Source organism: Cygnus atratus, chromosome 24 (assembly GCF_013377495.2).
Source record: "Cygnus atratus isolate AKBS03 ecotype Queensland, Australia chromosome 24, CAtr_DNAZoo_HiC_assembly, whole genome shotgun sequence".
In the NCBI taxonomy this organism is placed as follows: Eukaryota; Metazoa; Chordata; class Aves; order Anseriformes; family Anatidae; genus Cygnus; species Cygnus atratus.
In genome coordinates, this window is record NC_066385.1 from 5,514,227 (window position 1) to 5,535,317 (window position 21,091).

Genomic DNA, 21,091 nt, shown 5'->3' on the forward strand with positions numbered 1-21,091 from the left:
AGAAAGCAGATGGCAATTACGCCTCGTAGGAAACCCAGTGGATCAACACATTCAAAGCAAAGCATCTAGTGATCTGGAGTGTGTTCCAACAGCCAAAGGCAGCAGACGCTTCCCTTGTTTTACATGCATCTGACTGCACTTGGAAAAGTGAAGAAATGCACAAGGTTTGGTTTTGCTTTGAAGTTTTTCCTGGGTGTGAGAGGTTTGCAAGACACATCTGTGGTTTCACACACCTCCACCCCCATACTGAGTCTCCCGGAGAGCCTTCACATCTGAGTTCATGGGCTAGTGAATGAAAATGAGCAATAGGAAGCCTAGGAGCAAGAATGCAGAACAAGAGAGCCTGAGTTTAATTAAAAAGCAGCTCACACACAATGACCTCTGCAGAAAACAGCTTTACCAAATGTTGGGCCAGAATCTCGTCTGAATTCAAGACCCTGATCCCTGTTCAGGTCAGTGGGATCTACAAGCCCACGCATCTCCTCCACAGCTGGAAGCTAAGAGGAAGCAGGAACTAACGCCCCTTGAGTCTTGAGTGAAGATGCATTTGGTGGGATCATTACAAGCGGGCAACAGTCCACATCACAACGTGATGCAGAAGAAAAAAACACTCTTCCTATGGGAATTCCCAGCCAAGAATAGGAAAGCAAGGCTGAAGGTCAAAACAGAGGTGCCCTGGAAGAACCACACAAAGGAAGTTCCCATGGCAAGTAACAGCAACACTGGAGTGCAAGAACACTTCACAGCCCAATTTGCAAGGGAAGTAATATCAAAATTGGCTCCTCCCAAATTATGAGAACTGTTCTTTAAACCACGTTCCTGTAAAGCATCCCAGATCAAGTGTCACGTACCTCACAGAAAGCACCGTGGCCTATCATCTTCTCCGCGTGCTGCTCCTCCTCTTCATCGGGCGGCGGCTTGGCAGGCGGGGGTGGACGTTCTCTCTGCGGTTCAGAAGACCACCGTCAATATGCTGTGTTAAAACACGTCCCCTCCTGCTTCCCCTGACACTATGTCCACGCAGCTGCGAACACAGCAGCACAGCAGGCTGCCCCTGCTCAGAACACTGCCCACTTCTCCTTCACAGCGGTAGCACCGCACAAGGCCAGCTCAGACCCACGGGAGCACTAACTGTGCTTTCAGGAGGGTAAGACTGCTTGTGTGGAAGGTGACATCGGTTTGTTGTTTCATGGTTTAAGGCAGTTCATTCAGCCCCAGGCCGGTAATCTCTACGGCAGAGGAATACACAGTGAAGATCAGTAATGAACTCGTGCAGATGTGCAGAGAAGGACTGCTCATTGCTCGTGTCTTAATGAAACAGTGACGGGAATACGTGATTCCAGAGGCACCTCTTATGGTGAAAAACCCCGGAGACGGTGCTGCACTGCATTCCTCAGCTATGCCAAGACTGCCAGCAGGCACTCAGAGCAGCACTGTGCTGTCTTGCTGGACAGCTAAAGACATCCCTAGGTCATCTCCTGCCCTGCAACAGCTCCATCTAACGGCAAATGGAAACACGACAGACAGAAACCGCTCATTTCAAAATGCTTGAGCAAGTTGTGGGAGAAACTCCAGCAAGCTCCTAGAGCAATTCCCTCTTTCTTCTCCCTTTTCACTGCGGTTCAGCCTCATCTCATTTGTGACACAGCTGAGCTTGTCTCACATCAGTCGCAATCAACCCAGGACAGTATATATTTGGGCATAAGCCACGAAGATTGAGTTAACAAACACATTGCACCTTGTACTGCATACTGAAAAGATCTGGCTGAAATGTCCATTTTCTAAAGCTTTTGTTTCATTTCTACTCTATTTGCTAACAGTACAGGAAAAAGGTTGCACATCCTTACAGAGAGAGAGGAAGCATGGCTACGGTACCACCAGCAGTTCGATTGTTCACTGCTGCTTTGCCTTTTGTCCAAAAATACAGCCACATAAAAGGCTTTGCAAGAACAACCAGAAAACAAATCCTGAAGCTGACACAGCATGTTCCAAGGCCAGCACCCCACCTGCCCCATGGCAGTGTTACTACTGATTTACTGATTGCTAAGGAGGCAGCAGATGCAGCTAACAGAGGGTTGCAAAGACTTCTCCAGACAGTTCCAGCAGCTTTGCATGGCCTTGTAAAGCCTTGAGTACCCTCTACAGATCCCTGCAAGTAATACACAAAAAAAATGCTTCTGCCACCAATTAGTTTACCACATGATACTCTTAAAGATAACTTCTTGGGAGCCTTCTCTGGGGCAAAGCAAAGAGAAAGATGACAAATGCCACAGAAAAGTTTCCAAAGATTTTTTCTTGACAATAAGCTCGCCCTTCAGCTAAGTGCAACGTTCTGACAAACCAAGGCTTACAGACAGAAGCATTCAACTGCCAGAAAGCATAGGGATGCAACGCTGGGTGAAAGTCAGGCATGAAGAAGGGACCACTTGCCATGCTGTATGGTGATGTGGGTAACGGTGGCTTATCTGTACCGCCCTGTGTTGATAGTGGCTGATGAGAGATAAGCTCAGCTCTATCACAAGCAGAAGAGGTACCTGCCTGCTCCGATCAGTGTGGGAGATGGTTTTAGAGATTTCTCCAAGCTGAGGAACTGGCAGCCTGCTGCAAAATCATGACGATGGAGATAAGTTACCCATCTTTCTAAGGCAAGCAGAGACAAGCACACACAGCTACGTACAGGCCTGACTCCTGCTGCTTTCAGACCAGCTCCTTCCGCCTCCTTATTCATGGACTCTCGATCTGAAGATCTCCCACTGGCAAGGCTGTCCAGGGAGTGGCAGGAGGTTGCATTGTATAAAGCTTCATAGGGGCTCTCCTCTTCAGGGTTCACATCAAAATCTATGATCAGTTCTGTCACTGCCTTCTCCACATCACCTGGGAGAGGAAGAGAGGAAAAAAAGAGCATCACTGGGGGCTTCTGGCCTCTGAAGGTCAGCCCTTGCAGGAGGAAGCGCCAGTGACCGCTGGGTTGCACGGAAGCCTACCCTGAGGTATCCGACACACGGGATCAGTGGCCGGAACAAGTGCTGCTTGGGCAGTCTTCTCCGCAGCTTTGGCACTTTTCCTCCCAATTGTGTAATCTGCAACGAGGTAGGGCAACAAAATCAGTTTATGGCAATCTAGCTGCATGTCCACCCTGGCATACGGTACTTTCTCCCCTGTGGATGGACGGCCAACTGTCAGCTCATTAAGCCTCCAAAAAATAACCAAAGTGCATTACTGAACCTCGCGGCTCAGATCCCAACATAGAAACAGATGACCCCTTTAATCACAAGGTTAAGAACAATTCTTTCAACTTTTACAGACTTACTAATCAGAAAGCTGCAAAGCTCCTGGAGGGACACGGCTTCGAGGAGCAGATTGCTCTGTTACAGACACCAGCTACGTGGCTAAACGGGGCTGCAGCCTGCGGCCGTAAGGCAGCAGAGAAGCCGGTTCTGGCTGTGGTCCCCTAACCACGGGCAAAGTCAGAAGCACTGAGCTTATGCGATTGAAGTCAGACGACATCTCACGCAGCTCACTTAGAGGAACAAACTATCAGCAGTTACCTGCAATAAGTTCAGTTTTAGAGCCCATCTTTGTCTTCAGTTTCAGAACAGAGATAATACCTACCAGCCTCACAGGCAGAGCTTAATTAAAAGTCTGCAAAGTGCTTTGAACCTGTAAAGTTCTCAAACGCTAACCACGAGTAATATATACCAGTTGCATATGCTTCTGATCTTTCTCTCCACAGCTGAGAGGAAATTGAGATAGTGTAATTACAAGGTAGGAATTTAGCTAAGATGCCACATTTCGTTGCCTAATTTGGACAGATACAATGGGCCAAGCTCCTTTATAAATAAGTAATCAAGGCCTTTTCTGTAAATCTCATCTGCAAAATCCGTGCCCAAGCTTCACAATGAAGTGAGGAGTAGGACACAGGACCAGTGGGTGACTATTTGCCTGCACAGGCACATAAAGGAGAGTTACACATAAAGGAGAGTTAATCCAAGACCATATCTAAAGCTATTACTTTGCATTCTGCAAGCAGATTTAGACTATCCTTAATTTTAATTCACTTATTATAAAGTGAGTTAAACAAAGCTCAATTAAGCCCATTTAAGTTGTAAAAATGATGCTGCACTCTTTCAACAAAGGAGCTAATCCCCGCTAAAATCCAGCCCTGGAAGTCCTCCTGCAGCCCCCTGCTCTGGAGACCATTCACCTGAGCATCTGAGCATCATTTCTTCCAACACCCTCATGATTCTCACCAAGGGACCCAGCCTGAAGCTCCGTTGCTTTCAGCACTTTCCAGGACTAGAGAACCCAATTCTTTACTTGCACAGGCACAATTAGCCCCCCAAACTCTTCCCTCCTGCCCACACGCAGAGGAACACTGCTTACCTTCAATAAGAGCTGCTATGTGTTGACTTTTCTGAGAAGGAAGCTCCCTCACGATATCCAGAGCTGTCAGGCCTCTGTTATCCTTTATGTTCACATCAATACCTACGGTAGTAGATAAAGAGCAGGCAGAAATCAAGAACATTTTCAAACCATGCACAAATTCCTGTTTTAATCAAGTCACAGCTTATACACGCGATCATCACTGTGTGGAGCTAAAAACCACTCTGTAGAGGCAGACCTGAAGGCAAACACCAAGGGATGACCTCTCCTGTAACCCCCTCTGAGGAACAACACTTTAAGGGCTGGTTGGAGAGAAGTGCTGTCACTAAAGAGGGGTTTCCTCAAGTGCTAGGTGAAGGAATCACCGCATTACTGCTTCAGAAGGGGATCATTCTCTCACCTGCAGCCAGCAATATTTGTACCACATCTGTCTTGCCAAACAAAGCAGCTTCGTGCAAAGCACTGCCTTTTTCAGTCTGCAAATTAAATGAAAAACAGCATGAAGCTAGCCAGTGGGGAATGGTGATGGAGGAACGTTTCAGAAGGTTACAGAAGCAATAAATATACTGCACCAAACACAAAGGGAGGGCGCCAGTATCTACAACCGATGACAAACTATCAATATCATTACAGCGCCAAGAATTTGGAATGGAAAATGGGAACTGTCTCCTCCCAGAGTCAGACACCAAGAAAGGGCTTTCCACAGCTCAGCAAAAGGTCTTGTGCTGACAAGGAAAGGCAAGACCACCGTGTAGAATCTGGTGCTGTGGAACAGCGCGTTTACAAGTGGCTTGATGGGAAGAGAAACAGTTTGCCTCCATCGCTACCAAGAGCTCACGATTTCACGAGGCAGAACAGCGTAGACAAAAGAGCTTTTTTCTCCCTCCCTATGCATCCGTGGCTCTTTGTCCGAGCAAGCATTAAGCATGCACTGCACCAGAATCCCTCAGCTTCTCAGAGGGACCAGGAGCTCAACAAACAGCCCAGAGGAACCCAAAGCCATCGCTCATCTTCCAGAAGTGATCCCCTGCGGGAGGACAGGCAGGTGGAGCTCTCCCTGCTGCAACTCCACGAGTTCTCCATCCCCCAGCGATCAGAGCAGCCCCTCACACGCAGCCCCACCAAATACCTGATAGTTGCTATCCATGCCAGCATCCAGGAGGACGTGGACCACCGTTTTGTGACCGTTCCTGGCTGCCAAGTGCAGCGGAGTGTGTTTCTTAGTGTTGCAGCTTAAAAGATTGGGGTGAGCGTTCAAGAGCATCTTCACGACTTCCAGCCTCCCGTAGAGCGCGGCCAGGTCCAGGGGCGTCTCGAACTTGTTGTTGCGCATGGTGGGGTCGGTCAGCTCCTCCAGCAGCACCTTCACCACCTCCGTGTGGCCGTACTGCGCGGCGCAGTGCAGCGCCGTCTCGTTGTCGTTGTTCTGGGGGCGGGGGGAGAAACGCCAGCGCGTCACAACGGGGAGAGCGGAGCCGCTCCGTGCCTCCCTCAAACCATTGAAGTTTAAATGCAAAAAATAAGACAAAAAAGCAGCCGGGAAGCAGAGAGCCTGGTTTGATACAGCTCGGAGCGGTGTTTCCACCATGTCACTAGCCACTGACCAGACAGACATCCCCTGGTGAGCAAATCAACCGACCCACCCAGTAAAAGCCTGGAGAAAGCTTCAAAAAACATTCCGGGCAATGAGCTTTACCCAGATATGAGAAATCTGCTCTATGGGAAATAGGTACTGTAAATGGAGCAGCCTGTTTTCAAAGCATTGAGGTCAAAAGCAAGAGACCACGCTGAAGTTTAAGGGGTTGTGGAGCTGTATCTGGGTTCCCATTAATTCTTCTAGCGCTTGGGGAAAGCCGACTTGTTATTAGCTGGCAGCATCCCGTACTTGAGGGTGCCACAAAAATAAGGTAGGATTCATGCTGCAGTTTGTGTGTCACATATCGCAATCTGCCATAGCTTGATCGCCATCATTTCGGATTTAAACTTCAATTGTTCCGATCCTACTCATCCTGACCACAACACGCATTCCACCTCTGCAATTCTGAGGCTTGCAAGCAAGCTGGCCGCGTTAGAGAAAGCGTGCTGAATGCATGCAGTTTGTGCATTAGGTAACAAACAGCGCAATCAGATCACTCCAGCAGCAAGCCCTTGTAGGCAAGGTCTCAGGTCAACTGGAGGGAAGGAAGGAACGTCCAAGCACAGCGTGAAAGCCTCCACAGCGAGAGCCAGATCCAGTTAATACATGCAGCATTTGGCAGGTTAAAATCAGCAATGCAAAGGATTCAAAGATGAGCAACCTAACGTTTCATTTCCAGGCACAAAATAGGAACTCTGCCAGATTTCAGAGTCTTTCCTTCAAATTTAAGTCCATAGCAAATTTCTAGGTTTACTACTGCGTACTGTACACTGAGGGAATTTCAGTTTAAGGACTTTGGATAGAAACACTTATCTAATTATTTGACCTCCCCCAAAATTCAACAGCTTTAGCTAAAAGAACTGCAGTAGAATTTGTCGTTTTAAGAACAGTTCGCATTAAAAAAACAACAAGCTGTCTTGTCAGAGTTCGGAGGACTATTTGAGAATCTGAATTGACCAAAATATCTTCACTGACGCTTTGAGAGCAAATGCACTTTTTTAAATACCAGCTTGTAAGAGCAGTCAATATTTTGCACCAGTTCACAAACATGCTACAAAGCTTGCTCTGTTGTTCTTTAATCCTATTAACGTGTTAAGTCATTCGAGGGATTACAGGAGTCATGCATGCAAACTCCTACTTGTTTTTATCTGCTATTTGACTGCATCATTTTTCAACCACATGAAAAGCACAAGGGGAGCGAGACATACTGGGGAGGCTGCGACTTGTGTGAAAGCAAAAGCCAAGGAGGCAGCAAGCAGCACCAGCCACGTGCAGAAGGCGGTGCGGAGTATTTCAGAAGGTAAGGAAAGCACGGCGTCGCTGTTAGCGCAGGAGGGCAGAGTCAAACAACAGGCTCTATACTTGGAGTGGCAGAGGCAGCCATGGTGGAGGAACGCACATACAAGTGGACAGAAGTTACTGGAGAATAAAGAAGTCTGCACATAAAATACACATACGGAGTGAGAAGGGGAGAGAACAGAGAACTACAGAGATCACACCTATCACCCCTAAGCTGCTGGTCTCGAGGCATTTGAAAGGTCGGCAAATTGCATTGGTTGTATTTGACAGGGAAGGGAACCCATGCATCGGTGAGCCCAGACCACAGGCAGACCAGGGCCATCGGTGGGCCCCGTAACACGAGGGAGGCTCACGGCCCATTTCTGCAGGAAGAGCAGATAACCCCAGCCCTTCTGGAGCAGCGGGTGCCTGCGTGGAAGGAACGCACCCCAGAGCCCTGGCTCCACCAGCGCTGCCCATCCCTCACCTTCCCTGCCACCCAGGCCGTAGCCCTCAAGGTTGCTTTGAGGCACCCAGTGACCCCAAACACCTGCCTAATGGCTCAGGAATAGGAACACAACTTCCTTTGATAATATAGCTGTTAAAGAGTTCCCCCATGTGTTCTGCAATTCAGTCTCATTTTGTTTAAGCTACGCGTGGCTCTGGCACTCTGGATGAAATCCCCAGACTCTCCTCCTGTAACAGACCACCAGGCAGTAACCTACTTTGAACCATCACAGCAAGTCTTTCCCCATCACGGGCTGGGTACCGGGAACTCCTGCTATTGCACGGGTCTGTGTTGTCTCTATTTTGGGAGTGTTTTGAGCAGCCCAAAATACCAAAACCATTCCAGGCAAGGGAGACTGCCTGCCTTCCCCGTATCACCTCTCCAGGCACAAACCAGAGCGGAGCCTGAACAACGAGCACAACACCCCGATGTATGTATTTATCTGAGATGGAAAAAGAAAATTCCTTCCCAGCAGCCAGAAGGCACACGGGTTCAAATTGCAAAACTTCTTAGAAAAACAGAGCGCTCAACAGGACCCAGGGGCTGCATTCTTGCAGGAATCCCAGCACCCGCCTCATTCACAGTTGGGAGCAAGAAGCTGGGCCTCATCCGATGCCCGCCTACAGACCACAAAACGGGAACAGAAGCAGAAATGCCTCCGCTTTCAGATGGGTCCCATCCCATTTTGCAAGCCCTGGTAACTAGATACCACATACCACAGCCCTTATGCTCATCGCACGCTGCAGCAGAGCATCCACAGCTCATGAAAGCAGGTCTGTCCGCGCTCCTGCTCCTAACTCACTGTAGGAGGGCTTTGATCAAAGAAAGGCAGATATTATTTAAAATACATGGGAAACTCTTCTAATTTCCTAACCTGCAAAGGTTTGAACGCTCCCATAAGCTGCCAAGGGAGACTATGGCACTGCCACTCTGAGGCTTTTAAGAAAGTGTTGAACAAACACCAGCCAGAAATGTTTTAGGCAGCCTTGATCCTGCCTCGGGGCGTGGAAGAGGTTGTGTGACCCCTTCAGTCCCGCCTAACCCACTTCTGAGGCTTCCTCGTAGGGTTTGTGTCAGTGCACACATTTGCCTCCTCCATTCCTGCAGGTGCCCCGCAACGCCGAGCGCTGCAGAAAAACGAGCCCCATATGTCCAACAAGCTCTCGGGAGCTCTGCGGGTGGGTGCGCTGCCCATTTTCATTTGCAGGCTCCAGATGGTAGGCTTCCACTTTTCTCAGCAGACCAGTTAGATTTATGGCACTTTAAACCCAATCTGCATGAATCATTTGCTTCCAATTAAAAAAGACAAAGGTAGTTTGTGCGGTGCAGTTTATTTCTCCTTGAGCTCTGTGACAGCTTCTGCCTCTTTGGCTCTGCTCAGCTGCTTGGTTCCTTCATACAAATTAAATAGCACGATCTGAGGTAGCGGGAGTCAATGGAGCAAAGTTGCAGCTCCACCTCTAACTTCGCTTCTATCATTTGCTTTTCAGAAGTCCTTCAGGCCCATAACAGGCATCAGAGAGACCATTTAAATAAAAGACATTGAAAAGGAAGGGGCACAAAAAGAAGCTGTTACTTCCCTGCGGCTTTTAGGAGAACAAGATGCTTCTGGCTCTCTTTTAGGTCTTCCTGACCAGGATATCAATTTAATCTATATCCAGACATATATAAATGCTTTTCCCCCTCTTCTAAATATCCCAAGATGTTTGGAAAGATGAAACACTTTGATTCAATCATTTCTAAATGAAATCCCATCCTGCAGGGGAGCTGAGAAGCTGGAAGCACCAGCTAAGCCAGGACTCCTACGCTTTGAACTTGGACGTTTTCTGGTTCTCCCACCTGCAGCCATGCTGTGGAGAAAACATCCAGGGTTGCATGGGTATGGCTCCACGTGCTCTTCAAACATGGTCAGAAACCAGCGGTAAGCTGGTCAGAGTTTATGATGGACCCACCAGTTAGTGTATAAGCCATCTCTCCTTAAAACCAAGGCTCTGATTTCAAAAAACACTAGCCTTGCTCTCCAGAGTACTACAGCCATCCTGAACGCTGTCCTGCAAGTTCAAAATGCACTTCTCAAAAGAAGAAAAGAATACTTTGTAAACATCAGTCCACAAAAAGCTAGCTCAATTTGGCCTTAACATTCTTTCCTCATTCAACAATCTAACGCTAGCGTGTAAGATTTTACTCCCTTATTGACAACCGAGAGCTCCCCTTCAGCCAGCTGAACCACTCAGCTACGATACGTTTCCACAAAAGACATTTGTTGCCACAAAATTCCCAGCTGGATTCCTGTCAAAATCATAGATAAGGATGAGTTTCATGTAAATATGTTTGCACTTGAAGAGGTATGCGCTAGAGTATTTCCTGAAATAGAAGTCTGCAAAAACAACTCCCAGCGGTTAGCAACCTCAGGAATTTTGAGTGTGTTTTTAAGGTACTGCAGATCAAGCAGAGTGAAAGTTTCAGCTAAACTTTGAGACACAAATCTGTCACAGATGGCTGAGTCTAAAATAATTGGCTGGAAGCAATCGTGGCATGGTGGCTGAGAGCAGAAGCATCCCATGATAAATCAGCAGACGATTATGCCATCCCTGGCCTGCCGCTTCGCTATAAATAAAAATGAAAAATGGTGAGCGTCTGAGAAAATACCACCATCTACGCACTGGTAGACAAAACAAGTGACCCCAGGAACTTTCTTATCTGCTTCCTCAATTGCTCAGCCTCAGCGCATCAGAAGTGCTGATGCCATGCCTTTTTGTAGCTCAGGAACAACTAAAAGCAAGAGAGGAGCAAAACAGGCAAGAAAACAGGAACAGAAGACTAGGGCTGAAGGGTCAGACGACACAACAGACTTCACACCAAAAGAGACTTGATGCAATAAGCAGGACATGAAGGACTTGGGAAGGGAGGTATAAGTGTTACTGCCTTCCCTTCTCCCCACCACCACTGAAAGAATTAACCGTCCATTCAAACAGCAAATACAGCATTATGCATTTTGTAGGAGAAAAGGCATGAAGATTCACTCCAAACAGCCCACAGAGAAAACGCATCCATGTTTAAGCAGGAAAAAAAATTCCTTCTCTTTGCATTTATCAGCAACATTAGCACATGAAACAATACCTAAAGCATTTTAATTGAAATAACATTACCTTTTGGAAGTCATCCAGCCAAATCAAGCAAACTGACCATCACCGTGAGTCCTACAAGGCTAAGCAATGAAGGAGCCCCCAGGAAAGTAAGGAAAAGCTTCCCTTAAATTATGTTTCTATAACTGCTTTGAAGAGAAAAACCCAGAGTAAATAAATGTTTGCATTTTACTTTTCCCCAAGCAGCTGCAAACTGAACAGGTATTATTGCAACTGGATGACATTGCACCTGGAAGCACGCGAGTGCAGCTTGGAGTAATGATGCAGTGAAATGCTGTCAGCAAAGTACACACCTTGGCATTGATATATGGGTCAAAGGGGCCGTACTTTTTGAGTTCTTTGATCTCAAGAGCATTCTACAAAAAGGAAGAGGAAAAAGAACAAAAATGTGATAATGAAATGGGTGAGATATAGCAACAAAGCAATGGGTGACTCCCAAGGGGTGGAAGTGACAGAACACAGCATCTTGTTCCAGTCAAAGCTATTAACAGCAGAAGCCATTCCAGCAGCTGATTCCTGTAACCTGAACCACTGCGCGTTTCATTTACAAGACTCCAGACTCAAGCAGCACAGGCTACTCGACTGACTTTTATCATTTAAAAGGGTTCCTACTAAACAAACATTAACGAAACATTACCTGGGAGGGTTACACTAAGCTTTTAATCTTTTGCAAAGGTTTCCCATACACCTGTCCTGCTCCAACAGCAGAGCAGTTTGCACTCATGGCCCTCAGTCAATTCTTATCAGATTGATTGTAAACAGTTTACTGCACTTCTCAAATCCATTTAAACAGACTGAATGCCTGCAGCTGTGCCCAAATACATTACTAAGCACAGCTCCAAGCTGGAAAGCTATCAACAAAGAAAGTAAAACACACACTATTAGTAATTCCTGCTCAATTGAGGAGTGGTAGCGATTAGCATTACCACTATATTTTTCAATTCATGATGCTTCAGAAGCAACCATTTAGCCTCGGAACAGTCTGGTGCCTCAAGTTAGCTGCCTTACACTGCGGAACAGAACACTTAGGCGTGAAAACTCTGGTCCCCACAAAGCGCGGCTGGAAGCAGAATTGGGACTCCTAAACCCAACTCCGTGAAGGGGGAGTTTGCTCCTCGGCTTCTGAAAAAGTATACGTAGCAGATCAAAATTAAACAGCAGAAACTCGCAGCTCCCAGATGTTCACTTCAACTTTGACAGATTCTGCGAACCTCGAGCCATGAGTATCTGACCTACTTGTGAATTAACTCCTGAATGGATACACATTTTTAGCCTTGTGGTACTAAGGCAGAAGCTTATTTTGGTTTACTTGCCTCCACCTGGATGAAAACCTGAGTGGTTAGGAGCTGATTCATGGGACAGGACACATCCCTCCATGAGGGTGGGGACAACCCAGGGCCACTGTAGCTTTAATCATCTGATTTGAGCCTGTTACTGATTTCTGCCCTAGACACAGGGAAAAACCATAAACTAAACTCTGCTCAGCTGGCCTCATTCAGTCAACCAATTCACTTATACAAAGTCTCAAGCAAAATAATTATTTGGGACTTCCCGCAGTAGCATGTCAGAAGTTCCCCTGGAATTATGAGATACCTGCTGACTGCCACAGGGAAGTTACAAGTTGTTTTTCTTGCCTGATTGAGAAAAAAATCATTAAGATTAAGCTAGGGATTTATGTGGGGTGAGGTAGAGCTAAAATTATCTTACAACTTACAAATTAGTTAACTGGAGCAAGTGCTACAGGCAAGCCAGGAGAGTAGCTAAGAGAGCATGGCCAAACAAAGACTAAACAAAGCTGCTTCGATTAGTTCCCAAAAGAAGGGAGCCAATGTATCCTTTGACAGCACTAGAAATCTTCTCAGTTATCCAGCAACTGAAAGGAAAAACTGTGTTAGTTTTAGAAGCCCAGTATGAAAGCAGGAGAACACTTCCTAGGTGCTGAGGGGTTCTCTTAAGATACATTTACAGCTCTCTGTATAGAAAAACTTGTATACCTCCCTAGGATTCAACCACTAACTCAGACCTGGAGGTATTGCTTTAGGCAGCGCCCTCCTTATCCCACCAGCAATTAACTTTATAACAACTGCTGCTAGTTTGGGAGGGTCAGGAGTCAGCTGAAGTAGTCTCTTTCCATTCGAGGGAAATGGTTCAACAGAGCATTAGAGAAAAACACGCAGACCTGCTCATTCACTTTAGTGTGCGACGGTCCCTGGTGGATGAGGAGCTTCACTATGTCTGCATCTCCTTTCCAAGCTGCCAGGTGAAGAGGGTAGCAGCCTTTACAGTCTGCTACGTTGGTGAGCGCATCGTTCCTCAGCAGAACTTCCACCACATCCCTGCAAGAAAAGGAGACTCGAGTCCATAAGACATGCAGTCCTCGTCTCACAGCTTACATTCCCCAGTAAGACTACTGTAAAAAAAAATTCATCTGAACAGATGTATTTCAGAGATCCTCTTGAAATGTGATCTTAAAGCATTCCTATTAAATGCTGCCCAAGGAAAGAAATTAACGACTACTGAGTCTAGGGAAGATCTCTGCTACCTTCATACTAACAGAGCTGAACAGCCACTGAAGTCATCCACAAGCCACTCTGGTGAAAAGTAAGTTGCACCAGCACAATGAAGACAAAAAAAGATTTTAACTCTATTCAATTTCTCAGTACCTCAGGTAGCAGTGAACAAAACAAGATTTACCACACTGAAGACCAGAGTTATTTAAAAATGTAATAACACACAAAAGCAAATTTTAGGTGGTGCAGGCACAGCAACACATTGGACACCAGACAGACTGCAGAGGACTGCTACTGGAGAAGCCATTGTTAATATCTCACTATAACTTATCCAAATTGTTTACAAATAAAAGGGTGGTTGAAAACCTCAGCGTTCTGCCAAATTTTGAAAAAGCTGTATATTCACACCGTGCAGCAGCGAAAGCCTCTATAGCTTTGCTGCACTGGTGTTCACTTCTCGTCCTGAAGATGGTGTAGTGTTGCACCATTGCCACGTTTCAGAGGGAACAGCATTAGATGGGTGAGTGAATTACACAAACCGTAGCTTGTAAAGCACCTAGAGACCCCTGTGACCAAAGGCATTATAAGATGACTCACTTATGACCATTCAAAGCAGCATGGTGCAGGGGAGTGTATCCAGTACTGTCAACGCAGTTCACATTTGGCCCTCTCCAGATGCTGCAAGACAGAAAACGTACAGGGAACACTTAGGCATACACCAAACAAACGGACAGCTGGCAACTTTCAGCAGACTCCTCGCGCCGAGCTGGTTATCTGGAAGCAAACTGGTGGCTGCTGGACAGCTGTGGTTAAGAGCAGTAACGCAGAGAACAGACCGCACAGCGCTGCGTCCAGCAGAGGGGTTAGCGTCACAGAGCACACAGCACGATCACCGCTCGATGCTTCATCAGACCGAGTTTTTAAAATCAGAGCTCCCATGTTCCCCTGCTTCCAGGCATCTTTCAGCCACACGTGCTTACCAAAAAGCATCTTCAGCGGAAGATGTGTCTATTAAAGTTGACCACAAGAGAAGTAAGCCATCAACCCAACCCCAAATCACACCCCTCCAAAGGATCGTGATGGATTTGGGAAAGCCTATACGAAAAAGTAGGTGGTCTCGGAGCTTCTGCGAACACTTCCCTCCCTTGTTCAGAAGTCGAACACCAAGGATTTCAGGATTAACCTGCCCTCTAATCCCTCCCCGGTGTCCTATTTAAAACAGTGCAGAAACACGTGTGCAAGAAGCTGGCTCTGCTCTCGACCTTGCTGCCGAAGGAGTTGGGTTCTGCTGGAACCACGTCAGGCACCGCTCACCAGCGCGGCCGTCCTCTTCCAGAAAGGGCACACGAACCCAACCCATCACGTTCTTCAAAGCCAACAAACCCGTCCTCAACATCCTCCTCCCCATCACAACCCATCGTTCCCTGTGTGCCGGACTGTTTCAAACTTCAAACTTAATACTTCCAAGAGTTATATAGGATTTATTATAAGCCTAGACAACCCTTCTTTACCTAAAGGTGTACACTTCACTCCTTTATTTTGTTTTGAAACTCGGGGTAGAAGTTAACAGCACCCACTAAACCCCAATTTAATTGGTTTTAAATAAAAGTTAACTGTTGCTTTCTCCCCCCCCCCATGAAGTAGGCCTTCCCTGATCACTTCATTTCCTCCCCAGCACGTAATCACCACGACTCACCGTATGATAGAGGCAGGCTGAGCAGTTACTGGGTTTTCTAAAATAACAGTCATTACCAGAGGGCTCCCAGACAGAAAAACGGTACGCCACAGTGTATAAAAGCAGCAGGAAAGGCACCAAACCAACAGAGATCCTGTGCAGACCAAGCGGAAATTCAGAAGTAAACTAAGCAGCACACTTACTCTCCAACACGTTTCAGGTGGGATTCACGAGCACCCTGTGAAATGGAAATTAAATGGAAAGTCTCTCCCCGCCACGCAATGCCTGATCCAGCAGACCACTATAAAGGGCTCTGGAGTCCTGAGACAGCCCCGAGCTCCACTGGAGGAGCTAAGGGGAAACTTTATCCAAGGGAACAGGGAAGTAAGCCACAAAATCCAATTTGCAAAGGATCAGGAGGTTTATCCAGGGGCACTCCTGCCCCGCTCACCGCTCTGAGCTTCAGAAGCGAACAGCAAGTCCCCGTATGCACGCGGTGCATTCCAAGTGCCACGAGCATCATCTGCAGGACGATGGCTTGAACTATGTCCTGGAGACGTGAGACACCAAGAACTATAGGATGGAGTCCAGGAAATGCCTTACCCCATCCAGCTGCACAGTCCTAAGTACGAAGGGGACCCGAGTCATTCGCAGCCCCTGGTTTACTCTTGGCAGTGGGCTCATGCTGTGCGGTGGCCCAAACAACTTATTGCTGGATTTAAAGTGGCAATTAATGGTTAAAGCTAGTGCCAGAAGCCTTGTGTATAGTCTGGAGCAGTTATAAATACTGCACACACCCCCGCACACGCTGCTAACCTGACCAAGGCCAGAGGGTCTGACCATTTCACATGCTGAACAGAGCTGGATTCCGATGCTGAGCTCCAAAACCTACAGAGCACACATACAAAGAGTCAGCACCATTTAAACTTCAGCTGAAAGGAATATTTATGAAGTAAGGAAAACCAAGATTAGCAGTGTAAGCAGCATCAACCACGTCACTTGCTCAAAGGGACCCATCCAGTGGAGAGCAAGAATGGGAAGCAGAGCCCACGGAAGCCATCTCCCACCACAGCACGGCCTCCTTGCAAGGAGAAACACTTCCCTAAAACCTCCTTAGACATTTTCTGGTTGATGTTTTAGAGCACTCAAAAAACTCAAAACTCCCTCCAGCAACTCAAAGGAAGAGAAAAGTTGGAGTCCACAATGGAGCAGGTTCAATGCTGAGCTCCGGGTATGGGAGCAATCTACTGCTGGGATGTGAAGATATTTTTAAAAGAGCTGTTGTATCCTTCCCTTCCACCCCACCCTTACCCGGTCTTGGAAATACAGAAAGCTTTTATCAAAGAAAGGTCAAATCACCCAGAAGTTCAGTTGGAAAGGATCTAAGAAGAGAACTATTTATATGCAGATGTCAGGACGGCAGTGGGAGTCTATCAATCTCCTCCCTCCTCTTCCTCTCCAGCTCTGCTAGGAACACCACAAAGTTCTCCTGACTTAACAGAAACCAAATCTTCCAGCCCATTTTTATTTACGCAATGCATAGCATTAGAGTGACAGGCTAAGATAAGATCCTGAGTTTCTTATTTGGGATCTAAACACAGGAAAAAGAAGCCTACTACAGGCTGCAGAAACAGAAAAACATCAGCACAGGAAGATTATTTTGAAAGACTCCGCAGTTCCTGCAGAGCAGTACTCGCAGTGCCTGGTGCATCTTCGGGATGAGCTGAACGACGTCTCGGGCGTTACTTGTAGGAACTGTGGCAGACCCCCCAGAAACAAAACAGTAGGAAAATAGTAGGAACGCTCCCTACCACCACCATGGGAGAGGAGGTGGGTACTCTGGGATTAACTCTTTGAACCAAGAGTTTGTCACACCTTCTCAGGCCAGACAGGGAAAGTTACAAAGGTTTACGTCAACGGGAATAACTCAGCAAGAACCTGCCCTCACCAAGCAGCTTTGTGAGCATCAGGAGGTTACCAACTCCTAACGTGCAGCACACAGAACAGGGTGAAAGCTGTAAATATCTGCCAAGGTCACAGCCAGGACTCAACCGTCCAGGAAAGTTCAGAAAAGGCAGAGAAAGCCACTCACCACCCTGCTGTCATCCCTGAATCAGCCTGCAGCACTCTGAAGCCGCACACGTCTCCAGAACGCGACGTGAACAAACGGGCTTTGCTATTTAAAGGAAGACACCCCGAGCTCGACAGAAAACATTTTGAGAACATGCGGTGAGAAAATCCCCAACTGGAAGCAGTCTACGAAGAACCCTTCCAGGATCCCCTGCGTGAAGCAGGACAGATTTGCACTTCTTGCAGCCAAGCTGCCTCCAGGCTTCCTGGGAACGACGTCGGTCCCGCAGGCGTTTCGAGCTTTTTGATACGGAGAGCACGCCGCGAAGCTCTGCTCAGCCAGCCCCTCTTTGGGAACTCTTCCTGGACAAATACGTAAGGAACAGTGCCTACCTCCTCCTGGTTCAGATGAGAAATGAAGCAAGGAAAACAGATAAGCACTTATGTGTGATGCTGTGAGATCGTGCACTGTCAAGGACTGAGTCACTCAGGAGTTGGACCCAACCATCCCCATGGGCCCTTTCCAGCTCAGGATATTCCATGACTGATTTCATCTTCACAGCATCTCCTGACAGACCTGTTGCCCCGATTTTACAAGGCAGAAGGGAAGTCATTCAAAAACAGGGCAGCAGAAACATTGCCTTCAGCAAAACCAGACAAGACAGAACAAAACGCAGGAAATCCTAACGCTGAGCCAGTGCGCGGATGACGACTCCGAAAGCCACGAGGGTTTTATTCCCTGCTGCGTCACGGAGCCTTGGGAAAAGGTCTCCCTCCAGATCCCAGCGTTCTCATCTGTAAAATGGAAACGCAGCGTGGGGAGAAGCAGAGCACAAAGCCAAGTCCTATCGACGTACAGTGCGATTCGGGGCTGTTTCTAATTAAACACAAAACCAGATCCCTGGACGGGAAGGAGAACGCTGTAAATACCAGGTCCCAATAAAGTTCAGAGAAGGTCTGGAGCCAATCCGACTACCACTGGTGTTTGCTTTCTTTTCTCCCCCAGTCCCCAAAAAGCCCTTCACATCAAAGGGGGGTTGCTTTTATATTTGCTGCATCTGTTATGAAAGCAAACCTCTCCGAACATCACCTAGATTTCACCTCCCTGTTGCATGCTACGCTGGTGCAGCAATGTTCCTGACCTGCTTAAGGAAGGATACAAGAGCAGCTCTGAAAATCTGCAAAATCTGTTTTGTTTGAACTAATTCCTGCACTCAGCTTTTCTTGCTCCGTGACTCAGCAAGCGCTGTAGCCTCTTAAATAAAGCTTCCTGTTTGTAAAAAAAAAAAAAAAATGCTGAATAAAGCACATTGCTTTAGGTCACGATCAAACCCAAGAGTTCCTTTAAACAGGAGGATATTTGTCCTCTTGCTTTTCCATTTCTTTCTTCCTGACCGTAGTAACTTTACTCACCAAATTGTCTGGGGGCAATGGGCTACAGCAAAGGCCAACTGCCCTGAAGAACTATCCAATTTTTTCAAGTCAAATGAGTTTTCAGAGCTGGTTTGTAGTCTCAGCTGGGTTACAGAAGCACCCAAAGACTTCAGGACCTGTGTGTGTGCAGGCAGCTGAAGGCCATCGCCACCCCGGTGTATTTACACGCTCGGTGGTGAAGACTTGACGCACAATGCAATACCGGCACTGTCGCTGCTTTGGGTCCAGCACACACAAGCGCCTCGGCTCAAGGTCACAAAGGAAGTTTAAAGCAGCTGAGAACCGATCCCAGATGTTTGGAGTCCAAGTTCAATGCCTTAGAGACAGCTTGCCCCAAGGGCAGTTAGGGCTGGAGGCCGATGAACTCCCGGTGCATTGCCCGGAGGACGAGGCGAGCCGGCCCATACACACGGCCCCGTTATTAATATCCACACAACTCCCAGATTCTTGCCACGCTAACACAATCCTCTTTTGGTATTTCCTGCTCGCAGACCGATAACACAAACAACTCAAATGCTTCGTGCGAGAATTTAAGGTTAGAAAGGACTTGAGTTTTGCTGGAGAGAAGCAGCGCTGTGCCCATTTCACAGACAGGAACAGGCACGGCACAGCAGGGCTCGGACAGAGCTGCGACCCCTTCCTCGCGTGCCTCCCCCACTAGAGAACACCACAGCTTTCCCAAAAATAAACTGCTGATGCAGGCTGGAGAAGATTAAAGCAGAATATTCCTGGGACAGGGGGGAACGTGGCTAAATCCCAAGCAATACTTTCTCAGCCCCTCTTGGCAGGCTCCAGGAAGGACCTCCGCGAGCAACCCGCTCAGATTCCAGCTATCGGAGAGGCCGCAAAGGAAGCCAAAGCAGTGATCTCTGCCTTATAGAGGTCATTAAACTTCCTCGTCCAGATTTTTCTTTGCTGTAAGGAGTTGGGATGATTGCTTCCACCCAACACTCCTTGGCTGCTCTCCTATCTTCTTGCCTGCACTGCCACCCTCTCGTGCCTTTCATGGCCCCCGTTTTCTTTCTGTTCTGCTGACTCTTCCCAAACTCAAGTCTCCCGACCCAGTGAGCCGAGGAACTCAGTCTACCCGTCTGCCTCAGCTCTTCTGCTCGGGCCAGCATCGAGCACCCAGATCAAGGGGAGCTTAATTTCGCCTGCTACTTCTGGATCATCAAAAATCGTGCTTTTTGCAGCAGTTAGCACTACAAGCGCAATACTGAAGAGCCTGGCATCGCCATTTTACAGCTGTGTTGTCTTATCAATTACATAAAGAAATTCAGACCTGCTATAGAAAATGTGGGTGGCCATGCAATGCAGAGGATAATTGCACGATGCCTTACAGAGAATCCCAACACTGTAAATGCGCATAGAAGTCCTGCTTTGCATTCCAGTCCTGCCCAGGAAGCATTTGCTATACATAAAAATTCTCCCACCAACATCACTGCCTCCATTTTTCTATCAGAAAAAAAAAAACCAACATGTGGTAATTCACATTTATCACTTCAAACACGATGACGTTGCCAAGCATTTCACAACCAAGTGCAGTAATTACCTTCTACACAATGCAGAAGAGCTCTGTTACGGGCCAAGGGATCTGAAGGGAAGAGATAAGGGTTGTTTCATTTTGTGGGGTTTTGTTGTGGGTTTTTTGTTAGTTTTTCTGCAATAATTCAGAACAAAATTTTCCTTTTCACAGAAGACAAGGCTAAAAACGCAACTTCATGTACTTGAATGACAGGGAAGAAGCTGAGTGATCTGGGCCAGTGTCACACATGCTTCTCGAGTGCCTCTGGACTTGGGGAAACCGCAGGCAAGAACTGTCAGCAAGGACATGCTGCAGAGCTCGGTCTGCAAGACCTCAATGAGAGCTGAAGGCCACCAGCTTTTCCCACTGGAAAACACAGGGAAGTCAGAGCAGAGAATATTCCCAAAGCTGCCGGGAAAACCACAGAGAAATCCCCCCACTGCAAGCAGTAAGTTATTCCGAAAAACTCTTGATGGTGAAATGAATCAGAACAGGATTACAGAGCTCAAATGATCATGGGTAAAGAGCAGGTCTGGATTTACGGCGCTGCCAGCCCTCAGAGCAGTGAGGCTGTGTACAGGCAGCTCAAAAGGTGCAATTCTCAGCACGCTTTCTTAAAACGCCCACGAGGTTATCTGCCACGCTTCCTGCCTGCTGGAAGTCACCGAGTCCTTGCTCTTGGGCCTAAAAATCTCAGATTAGAGGAAGCAGATCACCGACCCGATCATGAGAATTAACACGCTGGAGAGTACAGGACTGTTCGGCTGCTACGGTGTCAGCACCCGTGTACCCGCTGCTTTTAATCCTTCTCCCTTCCAGAAAGCACTTATGATATGTGAAAATCACCACCGAAACGCAGTTAGTTCTGGGCTGCAAAGCAGAAATTTACTCTGCAATTAATGCACAGGAGCGGGAGAGCAACACCT

The 21,091-nt window shown here is 47.4% G+C and overlaps 1 protein-coding gene across 11 annotated transcripts in view; it reads right to left on the bottom strand.

Moving 5' to 3' along the window:
- ANKS1A (ankyrin repeat and sterile alpha motif domain containing 1A) overlaps positions 1 to 21,091 on the bottom strand; it is a 106,911-nt gene that overhangs the window by 65,650 nt on the left and 20,170 nt on the right. For 5 of the 11 annotated variants that reach the window (XM_035569059.1, XM_035569062.1, XM_050715295.1 and 2 more), the window contains exons 2-10: positions 14,059 to 14,139; positions 13,131 to 13,287; positions 11,245 to 11,307; positions 5,513 to 5,809; positions 4,784 to 4,859; positions 4,384 to 4,485; positions 2,985 to 3,080; positions 2,678 to 2,874; positions 852 to 944 (exon numbers count right to left, since the gene is read on the bottom strand). In XM_035569059.1, coding sequence (XP_035424952.1) covers positions 852 to 944; positions 2,678 to 2,874; positions 2,985 to 3,080; positions 4,384 to 4,485; positions 4,784 to 4,859; positions 5,513 to 5,716 — 768 coding nt within the window. In that variant the 5' untranslated portion in view covers positions 5,717 to 5,809; positions 11,245 to 11,307; positions 13,131 to 13,287; positions 14,059 to 14,139. Of the gene's footprint in view, positions 1 to 851; positions 945 to 2,677; positions 2,875 to 2,984; positions 3,081 to 4,383; positions 4,486 to 4,783; positions 4,860 to 5,512; positions 5,810 to 11,244; positions 11,308 to 13,130; positions 13,288 to 14,058; positions 14,140 to 15,339; positions 15,369 to 21,091 lie in introns of those variants that run through there. The other 6 variants (XM_035569061.1, XM_050715293.1, XM_050715292.1 and 3 more) reach the window with 2 other exon arrangements.